Raw genomic sequence first — 26,597 nt, 5'->3', positions numbered from 1 at the left:
CTCACATGACAGGCATTTTATTTGGACTGTCCACTTCATCTAAAAAAATGAGAACCTTTGTGTCAGAAAGTAAGCCCTTTTCTGACTTGCAACAGACAGAATGTTTTGGCTTAAGAATACGTTTGAATGGGCCCGGCGGCGTGGCCCAGCGGCGTGGCCTAGCGGCAAAAGTCCTCGCCTTGAACGCCCCGGGATCCCATAAGGGCGCAGGTTCTAATCCCGGCAGCTCCACTTCCCATCCAGCTCCCTGCTTGTGGCCTGGGAAAGCAGTTGAGGACAGCCCAATGCATTGGGACCCTGCACCTGCGTGGGAGACCCGGAAGAGGTTCCAGGTTCCCGGCATCGGATGGGCGCGCACCGGCCCGTTGCGGCTCACTCGGGGAGTGAATCATCGGATGGAAGTTCTTCCTCTCTGTCTCTCCTCCTCTGTGTATATCTGGCTGTAATAAAATGAATAAATCTTTAAAAAAAAATGTTTGACTTTTTAGTGTTACTGGAAGTCTTATATCCTAGGAATCTCCCTCTATTATAACTGTGATGATGATAACAAAAATAAGTATAAATTCCCATATTACTCAAAAGAACTGAGATCACACCTCTCCATTTGAATGACTACCACAGCCCTTCAAGCCCCTTAAACTCTAGTGTAGTTATTCCCAACTTTAGATGCTAATCGTAAAAAGCTCTGAAAAACGCTGAAGTCTAAGAACCAAATGAGCAGCTGAATCAGAATCTGAACAGGGGGATCCTGGTATTGCTAATCTCAATTGTAATCATGGGAAGAACCAAACCCCTAACCAAACTGTGTGTCTTAGGTTTCTCCCCATGACTATTTTGTCTCCATGCAGATCTTGCCACCTAAATTAACAAAGAACCTACTCCAGTTTCTGGAACTCTTCCACCAGACTGGATTTCTGCCCAGGAGACATTCTTGCAAAGATGGTCCCGTTGATCAGTATCTGCAAAGGAACCCAAAAGGGACATACTTAGGATGTCAGGTGGTCATACCTGATATAATTAATAATGTCCAGAACAGTAACACATTTGACAACATCATAAGAATTGGAAAATGGTTCCCAGGAGCCCTTTTGTCATCGGTTAAGTGGCTACTGGAAACCAAGCATCAGTAAAGAAGACTGATAAAGATGAGCTACAGGAATTTAGTCCAGGTACCATGGAGAACACAGTTCTGAAAATCTTGACCTTTATGGATTCTTGAATAAGTGGATATGAGAAATCACTACATAACAAGAGGTTAGGACCCCAGGAAAAGAAAAAGCAGCAACTATTTCTAAGGAAATCATTCAAAACAAGCAGAAAAATAGCCTGACGGTGGATAATGACAATTTGTGGTCTTTTAATTGACCAAAGAAACCAGAGATGATTACTTATGAAAGTAAGCTGAGACCCCAAACCTAATTAATGCTGTGGAATATTGATGGTTTGGGGGAAGTAAAGCCTATAAAAGTTTTAGGCACCTAAGTTCTCTCCAACAGAACCGAAGTTGCTCTGTGTTAGATCTATGTGCTCCCTACCCTTTTTGGCAATAAGTTAAAGTTCTTTCAGTCTCAAAGCCTACTCTCTTTTTCACAAACAGTGCTTAAGATGATGAGCAACTGAATATACACGCTTTTCTTTCACAATATATTGGACACAACTTTCTCTAATTGGTTCATATGCGTATGGCAACTACAAATTTTTTTAAGAAATTTTGCATTGTCTTTTCATTCTGTTCTTTCTGACACTTTTGAAGCCCATTCGAAGCTGTGTGCGTGTGTGTATGCGTGTGTCTTTTCTGGTTTGTTAGAAATAGAGATACAGATATTTTGCTTGTCCCCACTATAGGTTTGTTCTTCACCGGAAAAACTTAAGAGTTTGTTCCTTTAATGAGCATCAGTACAGAAGTCCTCTACTAGAAAGCTAACAAAGCTTCTTTATTCCTTTTTATTTTTTATTTTAGTCTTTATTCTTTACTATTTGATTCTTTAGCCTTTTATATTTATTACTGTATTTTAGAATTTCTACTTCCACCATACCGTAAGAACCTTAATCATGGCAATATAGTAACAGCTACCAAAAATCAATCTTTATGATTTAACAAATCATAAATACATTAATCCTACAGATGGTAGAAAATTGGCTTTCATGTTTATTTCAAATCTAGCACTGTGACAGCAACACATTGAAAAATATCTGCCTTTAGTATGATACTTTGAACTAACCAACCAAAACTTGCCTAATTAGAAGTCTGAAGTTAACTAGGACAGTGTTCTGTGACATCATGAGTATCTTCTCAGGGAGAATGCAGCCCTATTAGAACTTACCTTTGGAAGAAGGCTGCTGAAATGTTGACTTATAACATGGAAGGATTTTCCACTTAAAGCAAAATGGTAACTTCCTTCCTTACCATTTTCAGAGACTTCTTCTCTGATGTTAATGTAATTGTTCTGCAAAGCAAAGCACAGCTATTTTAGATTTTCTACTTGATAGATGGTTAAGAACATAAGCACATTTGGAGAAGAGAAGGGAGACGGAGCAGGGTCTCTCTTTAAAAGTCACACTGTAATTGCTTCTCGGTCTTTTGGCTAAGATCAAGTGTGAAAGTCACACGGCAACTCTCATTCCTCGGAGACGCAGTGTCGCTTCGCTGGATCAGTCTTCACACATCATACAACTCGTGAACAGGGGAATAATAGTTACTCATGTCCTGTTCTCGTCCAGATTTTATCTCAGTGAGCCCCAGAGAAGAGCACTTTTCACATGTTTCAAGTGATAAATACAAAAGCATTGCAGTTTCACAAATCTCTCCCTGAAGTGACAACTTACTGGTGGTTTTCTTTTTTCCCCTGCAGAATTAATACTATGCAGCAAGGACACAATGGAGAGAGAATACTGATGAGACTGGAGATAAATGAACACTACTCTCTCTACCAAAGACATAGCTTGATTTTCTGAGGAGTGCAACGTGTCTTTCCCAATGACTAAGTCCCCTCTGAATACAATGGGGAGGCTGACAAGGAAGGGAAAATGGGAAATTCACTTCACAGCTCTGGTTACCACATTGTTTCTCATACCAAATCAACACTTTTTGAAGCGTGAAAGAATGAGTTCTTTCAAGAACCCAGGAGAGAACTGTACTTGCAAGCTCAGTGGGAACAGTTCAGAATATTGAGATGGTTGAGTTCATTGAACTGCCTATGTGTTAGTCCTTTGAAGAAGTTATGCTGATTCCAGATCAGTCATAGGCTTGCCAATCACAGCTGTTCAGTCACAGACTGTGTAAGCCCAGTGAGGTAGAACAACAGAGGGCCAGCTTCAGTTGTACCTGATTCCCATACGTGATGTGCTTCTTCTCTTCCACTAATGTCCATGATATAGATGCTGAAGAGGATCCAGTAGTTTCATTTGCCTCAATGAGAATGACCTTCTGACTTTCAGACACCATCCCAGACGTTCTGGCCACTGTTATTGCAGTCTGCAGATTATCACCTGCAAGAAAGGAAGAGTACCCCGAGATGACACTGAAAAGATGGAACCAAATCACAAAGCCTGGAAAGCCAGGCCAGGAGGTTAGGCCTTCTTCAGCACATGGAGAGATCATATCTAAGGTCTTTTTCGCCCCTAATCTGTGATTCCATGGCCCCGTTTCTTGCCATGTTACCTTTCATCAGTAAAGTTTTCAATGGTAAAGTTACATTAATTTAGAACACTGACAGCCTGCTCGCCAACAGAGGCCCATGCCACTTCCACCACCCAGAAATATTTACTACTGACCTACCCAGCTTCAGTCACCTGATGGAAAAATGTAACAACTTGTCTATGAGGTCCTAGAAGCTGGATAGGAAAAGATGAGGCAAAACAGCAAGAATGCATGCCTGGTGAAGTAACACACCCACCATAGGTGCACTTTGCCTTCACAATAATGAGAATGCTGAAGGAAACTCAAATGCACCATCAAAAGGGGGGGAAGTTTTCTACAGATAGTTCCATCCTAAAATACTGCTTAATAACTTTAATAAGCCAACAAATGGCTTGAAGGTAATAATGAGAAATGAAATTTATATTTACAAAAACCTGGATTTAAAAAAACGTAAAACACTAAGAATATAAAAATATGATCATCATCACAAGAAGAGAGAGCACAGACTGCACCAACAGGTCCTGGTGGGCAGTGACGCAAATAATGAATTTTCTAGAAGTTAAAAAAAAAAAAGACAAGGACCAAAGGCAATCAGCAAATGAGCAGTCTCAGAAAATATTCCTGAGAAGAACCAAGATAAAAGCATCCTCTGTTCCAAAATGAATTAATGGAAACAAAGAAAAAGGTAAAGATTATGTGCAGACAAGGGCAAGTTGCCTACAATGAACTTGAACTAGGTTTGCAATGCACAATGTCAAACATCAAAAAGCAAAAGAATAAGAATAGCATGCATACAGAGATCATTAATAAAGGTCTGGAATTCTATATCCAGGCAAGATGTCCTCTATGTGTCAGGACAATAAAAACATATCTCAGGGTTTCAAGAAATCTTGTTGCATCTTAGTCCTCTATCCCATTCAAGAACAGTACTTGAAAAAAAGTTAGAGAAAAGCCATGAAAGAAACAGAACAGAAATTTCAATATCAGGAAGAGAGAAATGGAACAGGGGTTAGAGAAAAATGAACTCCTTATATATAGATCTAAAAGCTCATAAACAGATGATGGAAATGTGTTGGCACCAGTATTGTTATGCAGTAGTTAAGATGCCACCTACAACGCCAGCATGCCAAATGGGTGCTAGTGCAAGTTCCATCTGCTCTGCTTATAATCCAACTCCTTGTTAAAGTGTCTGGATAAGCAGCAGAAGATGGTCCAAGTCCTTATGCCCCTGCAACCATGTGGATGTGGGAGACCCAGCTGAAGCTCCTGACTCCTGACAAATTATGTTGCATGCATAGCTCCGTCTATGGCTGGGCCCAGTCCCAACCATTGAGACCATTTGGGAAGTGCACCAGCAGATGCAAGACCTTTCTTTCTCTCTCTTTCTCCCTCTCTCCCTCTCCTTCTCTCTCTCACTCTCTCTCTCTCTCTCTCTCTCTCTCTCTCTCTCTCTCTCTCTCTGTCTGTCTTTCTCTCTCTCTCTGTCTCTCTTCCTCTCACTCACTCTCTCTTTCCTCTCTGAAACTCCAACTTTCAAATAAATAAATGAATAGCAAAATTTTTTAAAGAGAAAAGGTGATATGTAAGCACTAAATAATAACTTTGTGAAATAAAAGAGTCAGGGTATAGGGAAAATTCTAATGAGCAGTAAAACTAAATCAGCAACTCCTTAATGTTGAACCAGGGATTAGAAAGGAAGAAAGTAAAAGTCATCCAAAGCCCTTCTGGATGTAGGCTTGGAGATGGGCAATGGATCTTTACAGAACAGGGAGTGAAGGTATCCCGAAATCCCCAGTGTGGAATGATGTTTGGAGAAATAGGGATCAGGAGGATGTGCTTTATTAAGAAAAGACTATATTTTTATGACCCAAGAAATAGTGCTAAAATTTTTTAGAAATATGAATATGAGAGTAGAGAAAGATAAGCCAATACATCCTCAAAAAACATGAATTCACTAGAAAATCACTTGTTTAATCTCTAACTCTAGTCTCTTTTACAATTAAAAAAAATAAAATCAATTGAAAAGTGCTCTTTACAATATTTGACACATCTGTTTTGTATGACCCTTTCTCAGTCTTGTTTGCGTCTGTGATAAGAGCCTGGGGTTAATAGTAGATAGAATAACCTCCACGGTCATAAGCCCTCTTTAGAAGAGCCTCCTTTGTAGGGTATAGTGCACATTGAGTAAGAATTCTCCTTCTCATATTTGACGCTGAAAATCATCATGTTGTCAACCAGGTCTTAACTCAAATGTCACTTCTAGAGAGACTCTCTTAACCACATCCTCCACAGTAGTCAGCTATGTTGCCCCAGAACACTCGTTTTTTGTACCTCAAGACAGTTGTTACCATTTGATTGATGTCTCCTTGATTTTTCAGAAGTTTGGTGAAGCAGTAACTCTGTTGATTCTGTCCATCCCCTGCACTCAGAATGGAGTCTGGCACGAAGTTGCTAGTCAGCAATGACCAGTGAATGAACCCCTGTCCAAACCACAGTAAACGCTCATCCTTTTCACTGTACCTGTGATCATTACAGTCCTTATCCGGGCTGAGATGAGCTCTTCTAAGACAGGTTTTGTCTCTTCCTTCAATCGGTTCTCCAAGATCAGCAATCCCAGGAATATCAGATCTGATTCTACCTTCTCCCTGGAAATACACATGTGATTAAATAGGAACAGCACCTTAGTGCTTTCTTGCAGAAGTGATGCAAAATGGAAGACTGGCCAAGTAGGTCGACTCACTGAAGTACTGTTCCTTAGGCACTGACCAGGAATGATCCAGAAAGAAGATGTTCATATGTGTACTCTGACTGAAGCAATAGGAAGGAAGTGTTTCTTAAGTAAATCTTTGCTTTAACCTGTAAAGAGAACTAGCTAACTGAGCACAAAGGGATTTGTTATCTGCAGGGGTTACATTTATGGTCATGGCCTCACTACTTACCCACAAAGAGGAGCTCTAGTTCTGATTCAACACATGGCTCAGAATGAATTAGATGAAAAAGAAAAGAAGATACCATTTTCTCCCAAAGCCATGGCCATAATAGATGGCATTTTAGCCACAGGAGGTATCATTATCTCAACAAGAAAGCTCCTCCATGGAGGTCATGCTCCCTCTGCCATGCTTTCCTCAGCAGTGGCTTTGCTCTTCCGCACACAGCATAGGTGTTTATATAGGTTCTTTTGCAAGTCAGTGAGGCCTCCAAGGTTCTAACCTAATTATGAACATTTCCAGAACTCACTCTCCAGGACCCAATGTAGCAGGGTACATCTGGGGTCAGAGATTCAAAGATGCATATACAAATAATTATGGTGCATGCAGACGACAAGATTGACACCAGGGCTGCCTAATTCTGATTCAAATACAGGTGGACTGGCACCTACTAAAGCTTCCTTGCCTTGTTCGCCATACATTTGCCTCTAGATTTGCCTCTATTCTAGGCCCTCCATTAGCCAGAGCCATGGACTCCAGTTGGTGGGACTTCCAGGAAACTGCCAACACCCAATGGAATGGCAATAATAGACATCATTTGAACCACTCATCTCAGAGTAAGGTACATGAATGGCATTTCCTATTGAGTCTAGCATTTAAGTCTCTTCATTATCTTTCATTACATTTCAAACTATTTTCCCAGAGTCGTTGATCACTTTATTATCATCCTGATCTCCAGCCAAGTTGAACTACTTGCCATAGACATTTTTTGCACCATGCTGCTATGAGACCTTCTTGGTTTCAGGTAGGAGCTTGTGCATTCTCCATGATTTACCACTGAAATTATTACTGTGTCTTGAGGCCTAACTCAAGTGCTGTCTCCCCCAAAGACACTTCCCTAGATAGAAATGATTGCTTTCTTGGCATGTTTATCCTATCACCACTAAGATCATATTTCCCAATATATGATCATTGTTGATCTTCTAATCTCTCTAGCTTAACTCCTTGAAGGAAAACGCACCTGTGCTCAATGCTGTGTTCAACCACATCCATGACACAAGGAAAGTGTGCAACAGATATGTGCCTGTTTTAAATGATTGGATGATAGTGACCATTTCTGGTTGAGTAATCTAAGAAAATTCATTTCCTTGTTTATGATTCTCATTGAGAAACCACATAGTAAAGCTCTCAGGCCTGTGGGCATTTACCACTAGGAAGCGTCAAAGGGGAAGAGACTGTGTACAGTAGTACTGTGTACTGTGTACTGTGTGCAGTAGTTCCTCACCCCAAAACTTCACATTCAACTAGGAGGAAAAGATTAAACATGAATACCTTGGTTGCATGGATGGCTAAAGACAGAACTGTGGCAGGTCAAACCAGAGTTGCACAGAGTTCAAGAGAATGGTACATTTTTGGATTGAGTATTTGGAAAAGCCTTTCTAAGGAAGTGAATTTGCTCTGATCTTTGAAGGATAACCTAACTGATGTATGGTTCAGGACCTCCAATCTTTCTAGTAGCCCAGTCACTCAGGCGTAAGTTTAAGATGCATTTTTAAAGATGAGCCAATTTTATATATGTGTCAAGCACAGTGTGCCAGACAGGCCAAGAAAACACCTGCAAAATTAAATATCTGACACAGGCTGTGGTCCACATCAGCAGTCGGATCACTCGGTCCTCCGGCATTGGGCCTCGGGAGGGCTCACTCTACAGTAATCACGGTACTTAGACCCTATTCTCAGCCATCCCTCTAACTTTCTGGGTAATCATAAATAAATCACATTTTTATCTGGTTAGCAAATTCATTTCTGGGTCCTAAAGTCTCTCCTTCTATCGTTTTATGATTCATCTTTCCCTGAGTATTGAGTCTGAGTCAAGAAACAAAAAGGACTAAGCCCCTGAAGAGTCTCATCTTGGAATAGTATGCTGGCTGTTCCTGCACCTTTCAGATGCCTCACTCTCTCCTGAAGCCTCTAAAACTAACGATGTGATACAAAGGAAGCACCGTCAAAAACTAACAATGTCATACAAAAAAAGCACCGTCACCCCCATGATGGCACTCCACATGATTTTTACAGGCTGAAACACGTATGTACTGAGCCAACTCAAAGAGATTATGATTATAATACTGGAAACACCCTGTGGAAACACCCACGCACACACATACACATGGAAAGAAGATTTTGTCCTAAGCAAGGAATAACAAAGTACAGGACAATTAACTTAGCTATAAGAATATGTCATAATGTCATGGTTTTAAGGTTTAAAAAAAAAAGACGAATCGACAACATGATATTTAGTCCCATTAGTGGATTTGTGATTAAGCCCCATAAGACTGAAGAAGTTACCACTTCATTACCTTTTTATAGGATGCAGGCCAGTGAGCAGCCTCACCTGTAGGTATCTGCAGGGTCTCCTAGAACAAATCTCCCCTGCCCACAGACACCAAAGGACGACTGCATTATTTTTAGTGATACCTTGCTTGCATTTGTTTTTACTATGTAGGAAGGCCTTATTTTTACATCCAATGTGTGCAGATAATATTACACATAAATTTTTATTTTATAATAGAGTGGAAATATGAAATATAGCTACAAACAAGAAAGTATTGAGTCTGATAAAGTTGAAAACAAATATATTGGACTTTCCAAATTTAAAATCCTTTTTTTTTTTTTTTAACAAACTGGGTCTCATTATCTCCTCAGCAGTATAACCAGGAGTGACTGACACCAAATCTTGGAGATTGTATTGAAAGTGAAATAGCCTCGCTAGTTAAAAACAATGGAAAGTTTTCAAAATAACCACAATGAGTAAGATTGAACTGATAAGCACCACAGTCAATTTTAGCTGGGGAACATTTATATTGTAATCTGTGATTCCAAAATTTCCCTAGGATGATCCTGCAAAAACTTCCTTTATTCTTTTCTATATTTACCAAGATAATGTAAACACAAACTATGTTATTATTGAGCTGTATGTTTATTACCATACAGTGAGATACCAGAATGTTTACCTTCCACCCAGTACAATAATTTGATAATAATGATATAACCTTACTCTGAAACATTAGTTGAATTCATCCATCCACTTTCACCAAAAATATGAAATCACATTTTACATCTTATATAGTTATTATTCCTCAGAAAATTTCCCAGTTAGCATTTAGCAGTTTAAACAGAAAGATGGCTCTAATCCCCTTTACGAAAGTTTGGAGTCATACTTGAACACTAACTGGGAGAGCTGTTCTGTGTCCACTCACCTTGTTAAAGCAGTTGTGTGATGGTCGGTTTCCAGCTTCTTGTACGCCAGGGCTATGACTCGGAAACCCTGTGTCGTGTAAATCTGAAGTTCACTGACAAAACTAGCCGGTACTGTTCAGAAAATATCACAGCATTAGTAAGAAATGTTTATGTAGCTGGTACTGGCAGCTAAAAAATCCATCCTTTGCCCAAGAAAACATGCCTCCAAAAAAGTTCACTACCAAGTCCATAAGAATTGTACACCTCACTACATTGTCAGGTTTACTGTTTGGGATCTAGTGAACCAGTGTAGAAATACAGAGAAATAAAGTGGGGGCAGAAGGGTGGATGAAGCAGGATGGAGAACACATAGAATTATTTTGTTCTTCGGTTTACTAAGAAAATGTGTATTGAGGCTCTGCTATACAACAGGTATTAGTTATGTAGAGATAAAATGGTGAGCCTTATTCTAAGGGTTTATGCTGAACTGAGTAACAGCCAATGTGCTATCAATATACTCAAATAAGATGCTTGCTGTGATGCATGCAATTGCAATGTTATGGAAGTACTTCATTCGCATGTAAGACCGGGAGCAAGTGACTAGGAGAAGGAAATTCATTTTTCACCAAGTGAACATCATGTTCTTGGGCGCAGAGGCATGAAACAGGAAACCTTGGGTACTAGTTCAGCTTAAAGAAGTACAGCACGTGAGGAGAGGGGGTATCAGGCACATCTGAGATGTCTGATGGGCCCAGATTATGAAAGCCTTACATAGGATCTCAAAGGAGTTGGAGATAACACTGCAGGCAACAAAAGGATCAAAACAATAATGTGACAACACAGTTGTAGTGGAAAAACCTACCCGTCCGTCATACAGAACATGAATCAGAGACTGGAGGTGACAATTTGGCAACTATCAAAGTGGTCAGCAGTGGTGACAGCCTGAGCTGATGCAGTGATGGGGCCATAATTAGCAAGTGACAAGATAAAGGCACTAAAGGAAAGGGAGGGCTCAGATGTGACTCCTGAACTGTGTGCATAGAGGCATGGTGGTACCATGCCAAGACGGGAAGCTGGAAATCCAGAAAGCAGGAAAAGAAGGTTTGATTCTGGTACTGTTTGCAATGCCAGTGAGTTACCCCATTGGTGAGATCCAGCAGGCAGCTGGGTTCATAGGTCAGCTGCTGCACGGGCACACGTTTGGGATGCAGTCCCATGGTCTGAATAGTGTCTGTTTACCAACCTGTCTCAGCGTAGCAAAAGCTGGCTACCCTTTCTGGTGCTCCTTTCATGAATGCCAGCCGGTCACCTCCCACTTCTTGGACAATGACTGTCATCCTCTGCAGTGCTGATGAGAATGGGAATTGATGCAGGATGGCAATTCCTTCAACTGGGACCTGGATGAGAAACAGGGAGTGGAGAGAAGCAGACAAACACAGCCTCTGATCATTGAGAATTCTCTCTCCCTGCCTAAATTCTTCAGCTGTTAGCTAAAGAAGAAACGTCTACCAGTTTTTACCTCTGGAATTCAAAGACAGCTCTGTGAACTTTGAACACCAGGTGTCAGAAGGGAGCTTCCCTTTGGGTCTTGGCAGGGTGAGGGGAATGGGAAGCAAGACTTACCTGGCTGTCTGTTTTGCAGGGCTTAACCACCATGGCATGCGCTGGCACTCCCTTGATGTGGAAATCGTCTCCAGAAATTGCCATTTCCTATTTTACAAATGGGAAATTTCATGGTAGATATTTATGTATTGTTTGACCACAGATACTATGCCCAAATCCTCCCACTGAAAAAAAATCCTCAGATCAGCTCTGTGTTTTCTCCATGTCTCCTCTCTCAGCTGGATGGAGGTAAGCTAGACTTTTTTTCCAACACAGAAACATAGAATGCATTGGAAATGCTGTGGAACTTGGAAGGCAGACACTTCTGAATTATTCATGCAATTTATCCTGCTTTCTCTGTTTGAATGTGTTATACATATATAAAGGCTCATTCTCAATTTCTGAAAAATCTAGCTTGAAAATGGTGAGCATTTGTAGCCAGATTTATTTTGTATAAAGCAAACACCTTACATCTTTCTTTTCCTGGAGTTCAGTACTGAAACCGTTATCCCCAGTGTGTCAAATTTGGAATGACTGTCCTCAAGGTGAATCTGGACAGAACAGGGACTGTGATTGTGTGGTTAACGATCAGTAATTTCTGTAATAACGATCCCAGAATGAAGTAAAAAAAAATTCATGCAAAGATATTCAACTATTTTTAAGCATCTTACTGAATGGCTGAAATAAAAAAAAAAAATCTCACAGAAGAATTTTTACTCTCTACTTTAAGATTCCAAATGGGATGCGGGATTGGCCAGATAGCACCAGCTTACTGTGGGATCATGCTACAGTAGAGCAGAAGGACCTGATGATGTGGTGAAATAGCAGCACAGCAGTTGGGAACCTGTGCTCTCTCATTTCTACCTTGTAGCCCCAACAGACCAATACTATTTAGTTTTTAGAGGATGTTTCTGAATAAGATGTTTGAGATTCCAGCATTTTGTCTTCTCTTGTGTCATGTGAACACTGCTGATCTACTTCAATCCTTTTATTTTACGGCCAAAAGAGCCAAGGACCTAACACAAGGCTGAACTGTCAGAGCAGAGCAGAAACTAGACCCAGAGGAGCCAGATTCCTGAACCACAGCACTTCTCTTACATTGAGTTCAGAGTCTCCACAAAAGCTCTGTAATGACTTTCCTTTTCATTGTTTCCCGTCTTAGAAAGGAAACCACTGCTAAAGTAACTTGGGCACGGTGAGTCTCTGAGTTATCCTAAGCAATTTAGACAGTAGTGTTTCCTAATTCTCACTTTCTAAAAAAAATATATTCTTTCCATTTATTTATTTTTATTGACAAACATTGCATGTATTTGTGGTGTCCAATGGAACATTTAAATACAGGAAAACACTGCATAAAGAATCAGTCAATCCAATGTATCCAGACACAGTCTTCATTTTTAAATGTCTCATCTTATCAACTCCCCACAATAATCCTGTAATGCAAGTTGCTCTCGTTAGCTGCATTAAACCAGTGGGGAAACTAGGCTGCAACTAGTTTTCACTTTACTATGTGCTTGTGTTGGAGACCTGCATTTTGCAAATGCTAAAAGCCATAAGAAAGCCTGGGTTTCTCTGGTGTTGAGGATGCTTCTGATATTCTCTGCAGAACTGAGGCTTACCCAGGCAGTGGCTTCAAACATCTTGAGGTCCAGGGGGTCTCCCTGGATGTTCCCATCGAGGAGGATCAGAGAGTGGCAGCTGGCCATGGCAGCACACAGTGGGCCCCATGGCAAAGCCTTACCTGAGACGAAGCTGTGGACTTCCTGGAAGCTAAAGGAAGAAGAGGGAAAGTTTTAGTCCTACTTGTTCATGCCAAAATGGAGCTGCTTGAAGCTACATTGTTTTTACCAATCATGTTAACACTTTTTTGTCACTTCACATACTCACTCTCCAACTCCCCTAATCATGAACCTTTGTTCAGCATCGTATTTGGAGTAAGGTGCAGGAATGACCTCTGATGTTCTTTCCAGATCTCTTCTTCCTGTTTTCCTCATCCCTTCTCTGACTAGTTTAATTCCAGAGACAAGACAAGAACTTAAGAATCCCCCTCCGTTCCATGCTCTTCCAGTTCCACACCAACTATCAGATGAATTCTTCTGCAGTCCTTGAGACAGAATAGACCAACTCAATGCTAGATATTTTACTGTGTGAGTATTTTGCTCTATCAGTCAGTTGTGTCTGAAGAAAGTGACTCCCAGCACATTTGATGTTGGCCTGACAGCACACAGCCAATAAATGCGCGAGTGAGTTGATTCTTGGAAAACTTCAGTACCATAATGCTGAATATATGAAATTTAAAACATTTTCAAAAAGACACTGAATTCCTTTCTTCTACCATGACATCCAGTACATATATTGCAACCACTGCCCTCATCATTTCCTACTGAAATCAGATGGAATATCATAGAGTAAACCAGTTAGGGTGCCAATTGGAACACACAAATCCCAGATTGGGGTGCGCAGACTCAGCGAGGAAGTGGAATGCTCTACTTCCAGTTCTGGTTTCCTGCCTGTGTGCTCTGGGAGGCAGCATGTAATGCCTTGAGTACATATATCATGTATCCCTTCACCCATAGGAGAGACCCAGATTGGATTCCAAGCTTCCGGCTTTGGCTTGATTGAGCCCTGGTTATTGCAGTCATTTGGGGAACCAGGCATTGGATGAGAGCTATGAGAATGTTTCTTTCTCTCTCTCTCTCTCTCTCTCTCTCTCTCTCTCTCTCTCTCTCAACCTCCCCACCTCCAACCATTCACATACTAAAATGAATAAATAAAAATAACAAAAAATGTTGCAAACAGATTGCCTTCACTAGTCAAGAGTGAGACCAAGTTCACTGTCAGACCCACTAGAGGGATGTCCTCTACAGTCCGTGCACAGGCCCTTCCAATGCACAGCAGAGCAGTGAGTGCACAAAGCAGACCATCCTGCTTGAAGCAAAATCTTCCCCAGGGAGGCACTCGGGATCTATGTGCCTCCCTCTTCTGCATGCCAACTTCTTCCAGATTGTTGGATCAACTCTTCCCTTATCCTCTAGCTGTTCCACTAATATACAGCTGTTTTAGACCTCTCATCTATCCAGTTATTCGTGTGTGTGTGTGTGTGTGTGTGTGTGAGAGAGAGAGAGAGAGAGAGAGAGAGAGAGAGAGAGAGAGAGAGAAGTTTGCATGTGTCGGATTGCTTTTAATGTGGTTTTCAGGATCAGAATATGATTTCTCATCACACAGATATGCATTTCTTTAAGTGCAGTCTTAAGTGGATGCAGCATTTTGTCTTGGACGGCATCCACATCACAGTGTGAACTCATACTGCAGACACATTTTTGGCCTAATTTTTAAATTCAAGCTTCCTCTTATGACACTAAGAGTTGTAAAACCAGTAGTCTTACTATTGACCTTGTGGGAGATTATTATGCATTGAAATAGCAGGTCCTCTTCGTGGTTTGCAACACGTCCCGTGGTGTTTTAGTGAACATCTAAAAGGAAGAACTCACCAGCTCACTGGCTAACACAGAGGCTTAGCCTGACACCGAAAAAGCAAAACACAAATGAGGGACCCTGTGGAGAGGTCTCATTTTTAAGATGACATGTGCATGCTGACATCAATATGTAATCCTAAATTCATAATTCTGAGTCCCAAAGGATTGGGTCAGACACCAGTTTAGCAAAATACATGGAGTGTTCTGTCATCCCTGCCCTTGTGGGTTTACTTAGGCATTTACGGTGGATCAAACCTGAGAAACCTGAAGCAGTTAGGGAAGGACCTGAGACATCTGTCAGGACCTTTTTTGGAAAAAGATAGGAATGATGAGAGACAAGCTCACCTTTAATAAGATATTTAATAGTCAGTTAATGAGATGCTATGCTTTTACTTACAAGTAAATCTGTTTTCTCTCATATTAGTAATTAAATTTATCAATTTTTTCAAATTGCTTTGAGTCACTTGATGTCAACTTTGATCTTTTTGTGACAAGAAAAAAGGGGAGTAGGTAGCGGGGAAACAAAGGGGAGGCAGTGCTAATTAATCAATGTAATTCAAATAGTGTATCAAACATTTTTGTAGAAATGTTTACAAGCCATTTTTAGAAACAGCAAGTTTACAAATTTCTTAAGCAGAACGGTCCAAATACAGAACATGCGTAGTTCATTTTAAATGAACAAATTTGACTGTTTACCACCTGTGTGCACCTGGTACAGTGCCGTGGCATTGAGGATGCGCGTGCAAACAAGAAAAAGATTGTTCTCACGATGCTTACATAGTATATCGATGCAGGTTTTTTTTAAAGAAACTAACAGAAAAACCAGTGTGCTTAAGAGTGTATGCAAGGAGAGTAGGTGCTAGCTAAATCCATGCTCCAGAAAAATCAAAAAGAACTTAGAAAAGTCTTTGTCTGTACACTGAGGTGGTGAGAAGCATCAAGATTATTTCTTAACCCCAGAACTCGATTTGCTTATAGCTAGTATTTTAGTAGACAATGTCTTAATCATATATAATTTAAAGATACTTTGTGAATAAATTTTGTATTATCTGCATAATGCAAAAGAACCTTAAGGAACCTGTTTACCTAAAATTCTCTGTGATTTAGAGTGTCAGGGTGAAAGATAAGTATTTTCATTTTCAAACTAAACATAAATGTCAAAGGTGTCTCATGCTGGGTTCCTAGCATGCTGGAGGTGGCGATGGGGAGAAAAGCCAGGGAGAGCAGAGAACTCATACGTGACCACAAGAGGGCAGGCCAATCTTCACTTTCTTAAGTTGAAATTGCCCAGTGTCTTTTCTGGCTAAAAAAAAAAAAAAAAAAAAAAAAAAAAAAATCAAAAAAACAAAAACAAAAACAAAGGGAGGGAGTTGTAGCGGTGAAAGTGAGCTTCTCAGAACCAGAATATAAAGGAAGAAGAAATCCACTAGCTGTGGCTTCAGCTGCCTGAGACTGAGGTTCCAATGTCACCGACAGGTTTCTGTTTCTGCAGGAATGACTCTCCCCGGAGGGTAATGTTCCGGCACTGTCCTAATTACTTGTACTGAGCCACCTTCAGGCTTCTGACAAGTAAAAATTGACCGCTGGGAGAAAACTGCACACCCCAGGAAGGATTTGAATGCTATCATAAAACCTCTCCTTCATCTTCTGGGTTGTTGAGTGGCCTGGGATGAGAGAGCCCAGAGTGAAGACTTGCCTTAGGTTAAGATACTATGTCAGTCAGTGCTCACCAGAATCCAAGCCCATGTCCTCCATTCAGTGTTTTCAACCAGTAAAAGAGGAATTCTGGATAAAGGTACAACACAATGCATTTCGTCTAAGCTACTCACCCATTTCTATCACAGGGCACGACTCCCCAGAGATCCAAGCCATCCCTTGTTAAGGTGCCTGTCTGAACAGAAAAAAAAAAAAAAAAAGCACCTGAATGACTCTGAAGACCCAGCTGGCCCGTAGTGAAGGCCATGCTTCCAGAAGAATATGTACATCCCCAACACACAGTCAAGGTCAGCACCTCAAGGACGGGCTACGCAGGGAGAGTGTGGAGTCCTGAGCAAAAACGCAGGACTTCATTCAAGAGGTATTTCGAGCCGGCCCCTAAGCTCTTTGAACTTAAAAGCACCTCAACTCCACATGTCAAAGGATTACTTTTGAGGTCCTATGGGCAGAATAAATGGATGGGAAAATCTGTGGCAAGCTTGTGATGGGTATAAAACGGGTGAACCATAGTTTTCATAGTAGAAGTTCAAAACAGGTCATCAGAAATAAGTAATAGGGTAGAATTTTTACCTAAATGTTAAAGTGTATGGGAGACTCTAAAGAAATTATTTGCTATTTTTAAAACTTATGTATTCCATTATTTCAAAAAGAGAAGGAGAGAGGCGAGAGAGAGAAAGACAGAGAGAGAAAGAGAGAGCTTTCACTTGCAGATTTACTCCCCAAATGCCTGCCAACAGCTGGGAGTGGGCAGGGCTGAAGCCAGGAGCCAGGACTCAGGCCTGGTCTCCAACTTGGGTGCTAAGAGTCCAGTCACCTGAGCCAGTATCTCTTGTCTCTCAGGGTCTGCATGTAGCAGAGGGGGCTCTTACTGGTTGGGACAAATGCTCCCTCCCTCATTTACTATTTGACGTTTATTTGGTTAAAGGTGTTTACTGGAATTTCTCTCAGGACATTATGATGATTAAGAAAGAGTTCAGACCAGGTTCAAACACCAACTGTGTGACCCCAGGCAAATTGATTAATCCCTCAGAACATCAGAGCAGTGATCATGCAGTAACATGATTGTAATCACATAGGGTTGTTATGAAGATTAAGAAAATTAATACAGATAGCACACTCACTATCCAAAATAATGTAAAAGCTAAGCATAATGATAACATAATTATGGGTCATTTTTAGTTCAAATGCATATCACATTTATCTTTCTCTCACATCTATATCTTTTCCCAACTCCAAGGGTATTATCTAATATATAGAATGTAATTTCTAATGAGTATAAAATATTGAAACAATGTCAAGAGCCATGTTTATCAGCTGTTATTGGCAGACTTTTTAACTTTTATTTTAGAATAGTTTTAAAGTAAAATAGGTGTCATTGTATTCTTAGAATTATATCTATGAACTACACTAAATCTATTGTTTTTATTACTAACATAGGAACATAAGAATTGAGGAGGATTCAGCTATAGTAATTATTATATATGTACCGTGATGCTGAGAATCTGATATATTAACAAATTCCTTAAAACTACATTTATCTTTTTTTAAAAGAATAGTTTTATATTTACAAATAAAAATACAAAAGTAGTACATTATGATAAACTAGGAATTAGAGTTCCGATCCCACTGGTTTTCTGCTACCAAAACCTTTCATGTATGCTTTACCAAGCACAGAGTTTGGGAAAATGAAGAAATTTTCTCAAGATGAATGATGATTATGGGTGTAGAACAGTGGGAATATACTTATTGGCATTAAGTAGATTCTCACTGTACTATGAAATGGCTGAAATGGTAAATTTTGCATTGAATTTGCAACAATGAAAATATTAAAGAAAAACATGGCAACAACAAATAACCTTTACTGTCTCTTCTGAGCTCAGAGTTTGTAGAAATTCTTATGCAGATGTTCAAGTCCCACAGACACCCTCTCCCATCACTAATGCCCTTCTCCTGTCAAAACCACACGCTCTGCTTTGCCGTGGCCACCTACCAGCAGTCCCTTCCTTTCCTGTTGCATCCCTGCCCAGCCCCACCTTCATCCCAGCACATGTGTCTGCAGGCTACAGCAATATCCTCAGGAGAGGTAGAATGTGGTTCATAATGGCAAATAGTCAACCGTAATTTTAAACAATTGAACTACCGATGGGAAAATGAAATAATGGCTCATGTGGGCATTTGTGTAATTAAGTCTCATAGCAAGGCACAGTTTAATAAACTCTCCCTTTTTACTCACTCATTAGTGCAATAGCTATTTACTGAGCACTGTCTATAGGGCAGGCAGTATTTTTAGCATCAAGGATACAGTGGTGACCATAATGAAGGGTTTAAAATTTGTCCTTCAAATGAGGATTCTGACTGTGGCGTGACAGGATGCTTTTCATAAAATATCAATGTTGGGAAGACCCTCCAAGAGTCACCTATTCCATACCTATTACCTCTCTTCTAAACTGCAGAATCTGGGAGCTCAAGCAAGTATCTGTCCCAGAACACACCAAGCAGAAGTCGGTATCGAGATGGCCTGCATTTCCTGCCTCCTGTGAGGGCCAAAGCACCTATTTGAGCTGCCCAGGACAACAGAAGCACACATACCTTGTCAAAGCAGACAAGGTTTAACTGTCCACATACATTGATCCTCTGCGGGCTAATGCAGAAGATGCCTCTCTTCTTCAGCCTCCTCTGGGCATAGATGATGCCTGTGGTCAGAGCGGCGGGCAGAGCTGGGGGAACTGCGATTGTGATAACATCGAGGGCTTTCTTCACCACCTCTTCAGGAGGTTCCTGGGAGACAGTCAGAAGCAGCAGTTAGGTGACTCCATGGAGTGGCTTTGTGCCTTCCACTTTTTTCCTGTTTACTTCCTTAGGCTGGATTCTGAGACATGATTTCAGTGGTCAAAGGGTATGAAGATGTATTAATTCAACATATTTGTCCTGAGTCATGAAAAGTCTTGTGATGCTCATTCCACCGCTAGCTGAGGACAGTCTACTAGCTTCCCACCACCTCACCAGCTCTGGCTTGCTGAACTTACTTGAAATCCCTCACTTAATAGCTGCCAAATATGTTTAACAGAAACAAAAGCTTTCTGAAACTGAAAATGTAAAAATCTTGTTTTAAAAAAGCATGAGGGAGAGCCCATATTGTGGTGCAGCAAGTTAAGGTAATATCTGTGATACTGGCATCCTCTATCAGAACACCAGCTTGAGATCCAGCTACTGCCTTTCAAGTTCAGCTCCTTGGTAATGCATATAGAAAAGCAACAGAAGATGATCCAAGTGCTTGTGCCTCTACACCCATGTGGGAGACCCAGATGGAGTTCCTGGCTCCTGGTCTCCAACTGGCACAGTCCCAGATGTCGTGGCCATCTGGGGAGTGAATCAGCAGGTGAAAGATTTCTCTTTCTCTCCCTCCTACCTTTTCCCTCCTCCTCTTCCACTTTGCATTTCAAATCAATAAATTTTTCAAAAAAAAATTACAAGTACAAGAGGAAAGTGTGCAAGAGTTAAAATGTGACATTTCAACACACCATCTTACCTCACTAGTCCATGAGGGCTAAACTGTCCTAGCACTCAATGATCACTTGTCTATATTGGGGAACTGGGAGTCTATAAGCAGGCTTTAGTATTTGGCTTTGTTAGTAAAGCATGTCCTAGAGTAGAGTCAACATGGACAGCATAAAACTTGTAGAGATGACTGTCCAAGCATATGCATGTGTGTGCGTGATAGCAAAGGCAGCTTACCCCATTGAGCACAAAGACACACAGCGTGTAGATCATGCCAATGGTGGCCGTCCCTATGAGGCACAGGAGGAACCTAATGGCATCCCTGTACAGCTTAAAATTCATTGGCTTGGGGTAGAGAATCGATCTCACGAGATCCCCCTTGGCAGTGTTGAATCCTGAAAAGCAAACACACACACACACACACACACACAGTCTTCAGCCTTCTCCCTGCTTCTGCCTTGCTCAAGGTCTTTAAGCAGTGTTTGCCCTCGAAGGCAGCTGAAGGATCATTAGCAGAAGGCACAGTGGTTGAAATGGAACTTGCTTCTCTCTCTTGAAGCCTGCTAGCCTCCCTAGCCTTCCAAGCCACTGCTTCCCATTTCAATGCATTCCAGAAATAGGAAAGAACCAAACAGGTGACAAGATACAACTTTTCCAAATACAGCTTTATCTTAAGGAACTGCTTCATAATGTGCACAAGCATGCATGCACACAGCTCAGTTCAATTAAACTTAGGTGACCCATTGAACAATGACAAATCTGCCCTTCTGACACTGATCTGTATTATCAGTTTCTGATCATCCCTATGTAGAAAGAATTTGGGATTTGGATTTAGAAGACCTGAATCTCATGCCCAGCTCTGTCACTAGTTAAGTCATTTTTTTTTCTAAAGTTCACCTGAAATGTGTGGCCTCAGCTTACTAATATGCAAAGCAGGGACACACAGTATTTTGCCCTGCCAGATGTTATATTGCAAATCAAGCATAAAGGGCAAGGCACACAAAAAGTATATGCCCTGGCTCAACTGACAATTAGAATATATTCATTTACATGTAGTTGCCTTGTTATCTAAAGACTGCTCCTTATATAAACACTGCCTAATGAATACAAGCTACTGGATACCTTAGCTGTGATTATGTGATTAATGGTGACAAGATCAAGGAAGAGGCACTAACCGGTTTGTAGCACCACTGCTCTCACATTCCCGGAGCAGGTGGCCTTGACCTGGATGACCTCTGTCCCACAGAAGAGGACATGCCGCTTGTAGTCTGCTTCACTCTGTGTTTTCCAGGGTGCAGAGCTATCCAACTTGGGCAATGGAGTTTTGGTGACTGGAATACTTTCTCCTACAGAAAATAAGACTCTCATTTCCAGAGGTGAGATGCCTCATTCATTCAAATCCAGCCAGCACTCACTCACGATGCAACTGACATTTGTGGCAAACTTGCCATGAGGCAGACATGACCCTGGGTACTGAGAGTACAGGGAGAAGACACCTCTTGTTGTTAAGAGGTCTCTAGTTGACAGTGGGAGAAAGACATACACACGGAGAAGAATACAATCTGTATTGTCCGTGTCTAGTACTATGCTCCAAACATGAGAGTTAAAATAGACAACAAAAAACAGCTGTGCAGTTTCGCATGGAGGGAGGTGTTGGAATCAGAGGCCATGGGAGCCCTGTAAGAGAGCCCTAAATGTAACATTCATCAGCACTTCAACGTTTTCCTATAGGACAGGGGACTGTTGAGCTGTTTCACCCTGAGACAACTAGCCCAGGTGCGTAGGAGAGCACTCTATCCTCAGTAGGCGAAACAGAAGTGGAATTAAAGGCTACATGTGCAGATGGGAAGTGATCACAAAAGTCCCACAGGAGGGATGATGGTCTCCATCATGGCAGCTCGCAATCAGAATAGACAAAAAGGGCTGGGTTCAGGAAATGAGGAAATAAGAAGCCACAAAGCTTGAGGAAACATTTCTATTGACCGATCACACGGACAGAGGAATTAAAATTGATTTCCTTGTTCCTGATGTAAGAGGTGAGGCAGAGGGTGGCATTATTACTCATCAGCAGAGGGATTCTAGAGGAGGAGGAAGAATTGTCCTTCTGGCCACTGTGACTTGCAGCTGCCTTGGAGAATGACAGTGTTGAGATGCCTTGTAGTCAGTTACCTGTTACCTGTTTATATGAGCCCAGGACTTAGAGAGCACTTTATCTTAAAAGTTAACAGAAGAGAATTTTCAGAAAACATGAATAGGATAGTCAAATGCAACAGAAAGATCAGTATGAGGAGAAATTAAAGAATCCACTGAATTTGGCACGTGGGATGAGCTTTTACCTTGGGCTGAAGTGTGAATGCCACATAAGGAACAGAGTTGTGAAAGCCAACTCTGGCCCATTCAGGAACTGCACCTGGGAAGCCTTCTGCTGGCTTGCAGAATGGGGCAGAAGAAAGTGAGTTACAGTGCCAAAGCGTAGGGCTTGCTACATATGGAAAATAGACACCGACAGCGCTGATGTCCTAGCATTCTGGGATTTGTATGAATCCATGAGTTCCTAAGCAAAAGATACTTGACCCACAAAGAAAGGAAATGGGTGTTTTTGTCTCCGTTTCATGCCTTCCTGGTCTGCTGAGAGAAATGGATTTGTTTGGATCCAGACAAGCAACTGGAAACATCACTGTGCTTTCTTAGACGCCCAGGTCTTTTCTGAGGAAGACTATGATTCTTCATCTGGCAGAAACGCGGGCACAACACCTCCCCGCAGAGCTCTGCACATGTGCTCTACCTTGTCACTCCTCTTTGAGCTCCAGTTTGCACATCTAGAGGGCTGAGGTGGCCTCTCAGGACCTTCCTGGCTACAGCACATTGTGTAGCATTTCTTATTCATTTTCTTTAATTTTGCATTTAACTGACACATAGAAAAACTGTGCATATTTCTGGGGTGCCATGTAATGTTTCTATACATGTACACATTGGTTGACCTCCAGTCAGGGAAAGGATTTTTGAATGTTTTCATCACATAGATGCCTTAGGAGTCATCACAAACTTAAATGCCTGAGGAGATAGAAATGTTTAGCTGCAACCTCTTTAAAAATGAAATAGTCCAAAAAATCTCACTCTGCCAGCTGTGTCACCGTGAAGTTTTCACACATTTAAGCTAAGTAGAAAGAGCTTGGACTTAATCCAAACAATTTCAGAATGCCATCAATAGTTTTCAAACACTCCAAAATTTATTTGAAGACATATTGTATGTCCAAAAAATTGCGCTCAAAAGACACAGACAATTCTGAAAGATCTCATCACCTCTACAACCTTTTAGGATACAAGGGAGGTGGTAACAATTCTTTGTAAATGCTACCCACTCAGTCACGATGGTATGACAATACTTAGATTGTGGCTTTTGCTTCAACTCTCATATTCATCCAAGTAGGACTAAAGGCTATTGGGAATAGAGGTCCCAGAGGAGTAGGGGAACAGCACCACAGCACTGGGACCATCCAGGGCTGTGGAGACACATGCTCACCTGTCAGCATTCCTTCATCCACCACACAACTGCCATCAATCAGAAGGGCATCACATGGCATCTGCACTTTGTTCCCTGTCAAAATTAGTACATCTCCAGGCACCAGGAAGCGTGATTCCAACTCCTGGACTCCATCTGAAAACACAAGCCACAGAGATGAGAACATGTCTTCCCGAAAGATCTGGTCCAGCTTTTTTCAAAGTTGGAAATCAATTAAAAGGTAGCCAGGAGATTTTTTAAAAATATTTTAGAAGAAGAATATTTTTCAACATTTAGTCAAAATATGGAAACAAAAAAAGTACACAATACACAAAATGTAAATGGCAAACCTTTGTGTGGCAAATAAATAAAGATTAATGACAAATTCAGAAAATATTCCGAAGTTTGTAGATTAAATATTAATATTCCTAATATATAAAAAGCTCCTTGAAAAAGAGATGTTCTTCAATTAACTGTATAGAAAAATTGCTAAATAAGAACAGATCCTGCACCATAGCAAACATACTTAAACACTTGAAAAGGTGCTAGCTTTTACTCACGAGAAATGGAAAGTTCCCTCCTGCTCCCTTCTTTGCTGATTTCCTCCTTGCCTGCCTGGGCTTTTTTCCTTCCTTACACAGTGTCAGGGATCAAGGCTCTGTGCAAGACAGGCAGCCATGGAGTGGCTGCTGAGACGGGGCCAGCCTGATTGAAATGTGGAGTCATTAGGATGGAAGAGTGTTTACAGGATGGCTCAGTACAGAGTGGAAGAGCCTGGCAGGGGCCCCTGGGGATAGCACCATGTTATGGGATGCTGGGATCTCCTCAGGGTGAAAAAGGTGAGAGTGGGATGAGAATCAGAGAGAGTACCAGCAGTAATAGAAGATAGATTACATTCAAGCAGATATGATACAATGACAAGATACATTGAAGTTAATTAGATACAGATATCTCATTAAATAAAGGAAGTTACAAATATAAAAAAAAAATTTTTACAAAAAGAACCCTATGGTATTGGTTTAGAATTAGAATGTGTGTGTGTGTTTATGTGTGTGTGTAATAAAGATAATACAATTTAATGGTATAAAAAATGTCTCTGTGTTTATAGAAACTGAAGTAATAATAGGTAAGATATGGAATCAACCCAGAAATTCATGAACTGATGATTGCATAGAGAAAATGTATTACATAGATACGATGGAATACTAGTCAGCCATAAAAATGATGCACTGTCTATTGCAACTAAATGGGATGCATCTAGAAACCAGTATGCCTAGTGCAATAAGCCAGCCCCCAAAAGACAAATATATTTTTCATGATCTGTGATAACTAATACAGAGTACGAAGAAATGTAATCTATATGAGGAGATTGATGTCTGGGGTTTTGATTTTTATTTGCAACCTTTGCTTGTACTCCTGAGGAATAGTAGGTTAGATTTCTTTTTCTGCTTGCTATATGTTAATATCTTTAACTAATGAAGTGTTAAGCCTGTGATTGCCAAGTGAAATGAACACATACTACTGTAAAAATAAAGGGGAAAAAGGAAATAAGGAAGAAAGAGGGGTGTGGGAAATGTGGGTGGGAAGGCAGGTACAGTGGGAAGCATCACTAAGCTCCTACATCTGTATTGTGAAATACAGGAAATTAGTTCACTTTATAATCATTTCAGAAAAAATTAAAAACAAAACACACAAAAAAGTGTACATAAACACACACGTAATGTTTACTATTCCATTTGCTTGTGCATATTTTCTGTCACTTGTAAGGGCTTAATATCAGCAAAAACCCAGTAATAATAAGCATATCCATTTGTCCAACGTGTGCTTTATAAATTCCATTAACTCAAAAAAGAACAAAATGTCCTTAGCGGAATGTCATATTACAAGACTGGACCCAGAGGAGCATAACGGAAGCAAGACTATTTTCTTGTGCGAACAAATAGGGAAGCACTGGGAAAGATCAAAAATATATCAAAACCAACTTAAAGCGCTCTCTGTGCCTAAGTCTGTAGCAGGTTAACAATGCTAACAGAGAAGTACAGCCATTGAATACAATACAGAATGCAAGAGCCCATCACATCAGAAGTGAGGAGAAAAACAGGTTTTCCTTCAGTAAAATGGCAATTATTGAATGTCGAAAGACAAAATTAGAAAATCATTATTTGGAAAGTATCAAAGTAGTAATTAATTTAACCAAGAGACATCAATGAATACTCAAATTAAGAAGTGAAAATTCTGTGGTCTGTATATAAAGTCTCAGAGTATCTCTCAACAAAATAACTATTAATTACCAAGAGGAAGAGAGTACACTGATAATTTTGGAGGCACTATTTAATTAAGTAATTCAAGTCAACATCGACGCTATCAGAACAAATTTAAATTATGTATCACCTTAGAGGAAGTAGAGAGAATACAACATTATACCTTGTTGCAATATATTTAACAACGCATAACCTGAATTTATAAGAAACATCAGATAAATTCAAAGCGAGAGACATTTAGCAAACATTAGGCAAATCAAAATTGGGGGATACTTTACAAAATGATGAGTTGAAAGAGCCAGTGCAATGGAAGTCCAAATTGAAAATAATTGAAGAGAAATGCAACAAAGATTGTGCTCTTGGATCCTGCTCAATAAAGAACATTATTGAGATAATCAGCAAAAAATGAATAAGGCCTGACCATAAATTCTTACTAATTTGTCAATAATAACTTCCTGAATGCACTTCTGTATTGTTGGATAAAGTCCTTGTCTTTAATAAATACACACTGGGGACAGGTGTCTTGCATAGTCACCTCTTGGGGTACCCACATCCTATATTGGAGTCCCTGGATTCAAATCCCAGCTCCATTTCCGAAACAGCTTCTGAAATACTTTTTACTTTTTATTTATTTTTTGTTTTTACTGATTTATTTACTTTTGTTAGAAAGGTACACAGAGAGGAGAAACAAAGAGAAAGATATTCCATCTGCTGGTTTGCTCCCCACTTGGCCTCAAC

General features: G+C 40.6%; 1 protein-coding gene across 4 annotated transcripts in view; it reads right to left on the bottom strand.

Moving 5' to 3' along the window:
* ATP13A4 (ATPase 13A4) overlaps positions 1-26,597 on the bottom strand; it is a 119,120-nt gene that overhangs the window by 30,367 nt on the left and 62,156 nt on the right. For 3 of the 4 annotated variants that reach the window (XM_058662109.1, XM_058662110.1, XM_058662107.1), the window contains exons 9-21: positions 23,620-23,754; positions 21,272-21,442; positions 20,334-20,491; positions 19,188-19,376; positions 16,712-16,773; positions 13,026-13,176; positions 11,428-11,514; positions 11,048-11,201; positions 9,825-9,936; positions 6,161-6,285; positions 3,326-3,489; positions 2,325-2,447; positions 880-959 (exon numbers count right to left, since the gene is read on the bottom strand). In XM_058662109.1, coding sequence (XP_058518092.1) covers positions 880-959; positions 2,325-2,447; positions 3,326-3,489; positions 6,161-6,285; positions 9,825-9,936; positions 11,048-11,201; positions 11,428-11,514; positions 13,026-13,176; positions 16,712-16,773; positions 19,188-19,376; positions 20,334-20,491; positions 21,272-21,442; positions 23,620-23,754 — 1,711 coding nt within the window. The remainder of the gene's footprint in view (positions 1-879; positions 960-2,324; positions 2,448-3,325; positions 3,490-6,160; positions 6,286-9,824; positions 9,937-11,047; positions 11,202-11,427; positions 11,515-13,025; positions 13,177-16,711; positions 16,774-19,187; positions 19,377-20,333; positions 20,492-21,271; positions 21,443-23,619; positions 23,755-26,597) is intronic. The other variant, XM_058662108.1, reaches the window with a different exon arrangement.

Source organism: Ochotona princeps, chromosome 3 (genome assembly GCF_030435755.1).
Source record: "Ochotona princeps isolate mOchPri1 chromosome 3, mOchPri1.hap1, whole genome shotgun sequence".
Classification (NCBI taxonomy): Eukaryota; Metazoa; Chordata; class Mammalia; order Lagomorpha; family Ochotonidae; genus Ochotona; species Ochotona princeps.
The sequence above is the reverse complement of the archived record's forward strand: the minus strand, read 5'-3'. Positions and strand labels throughout refer to the sequence as shown.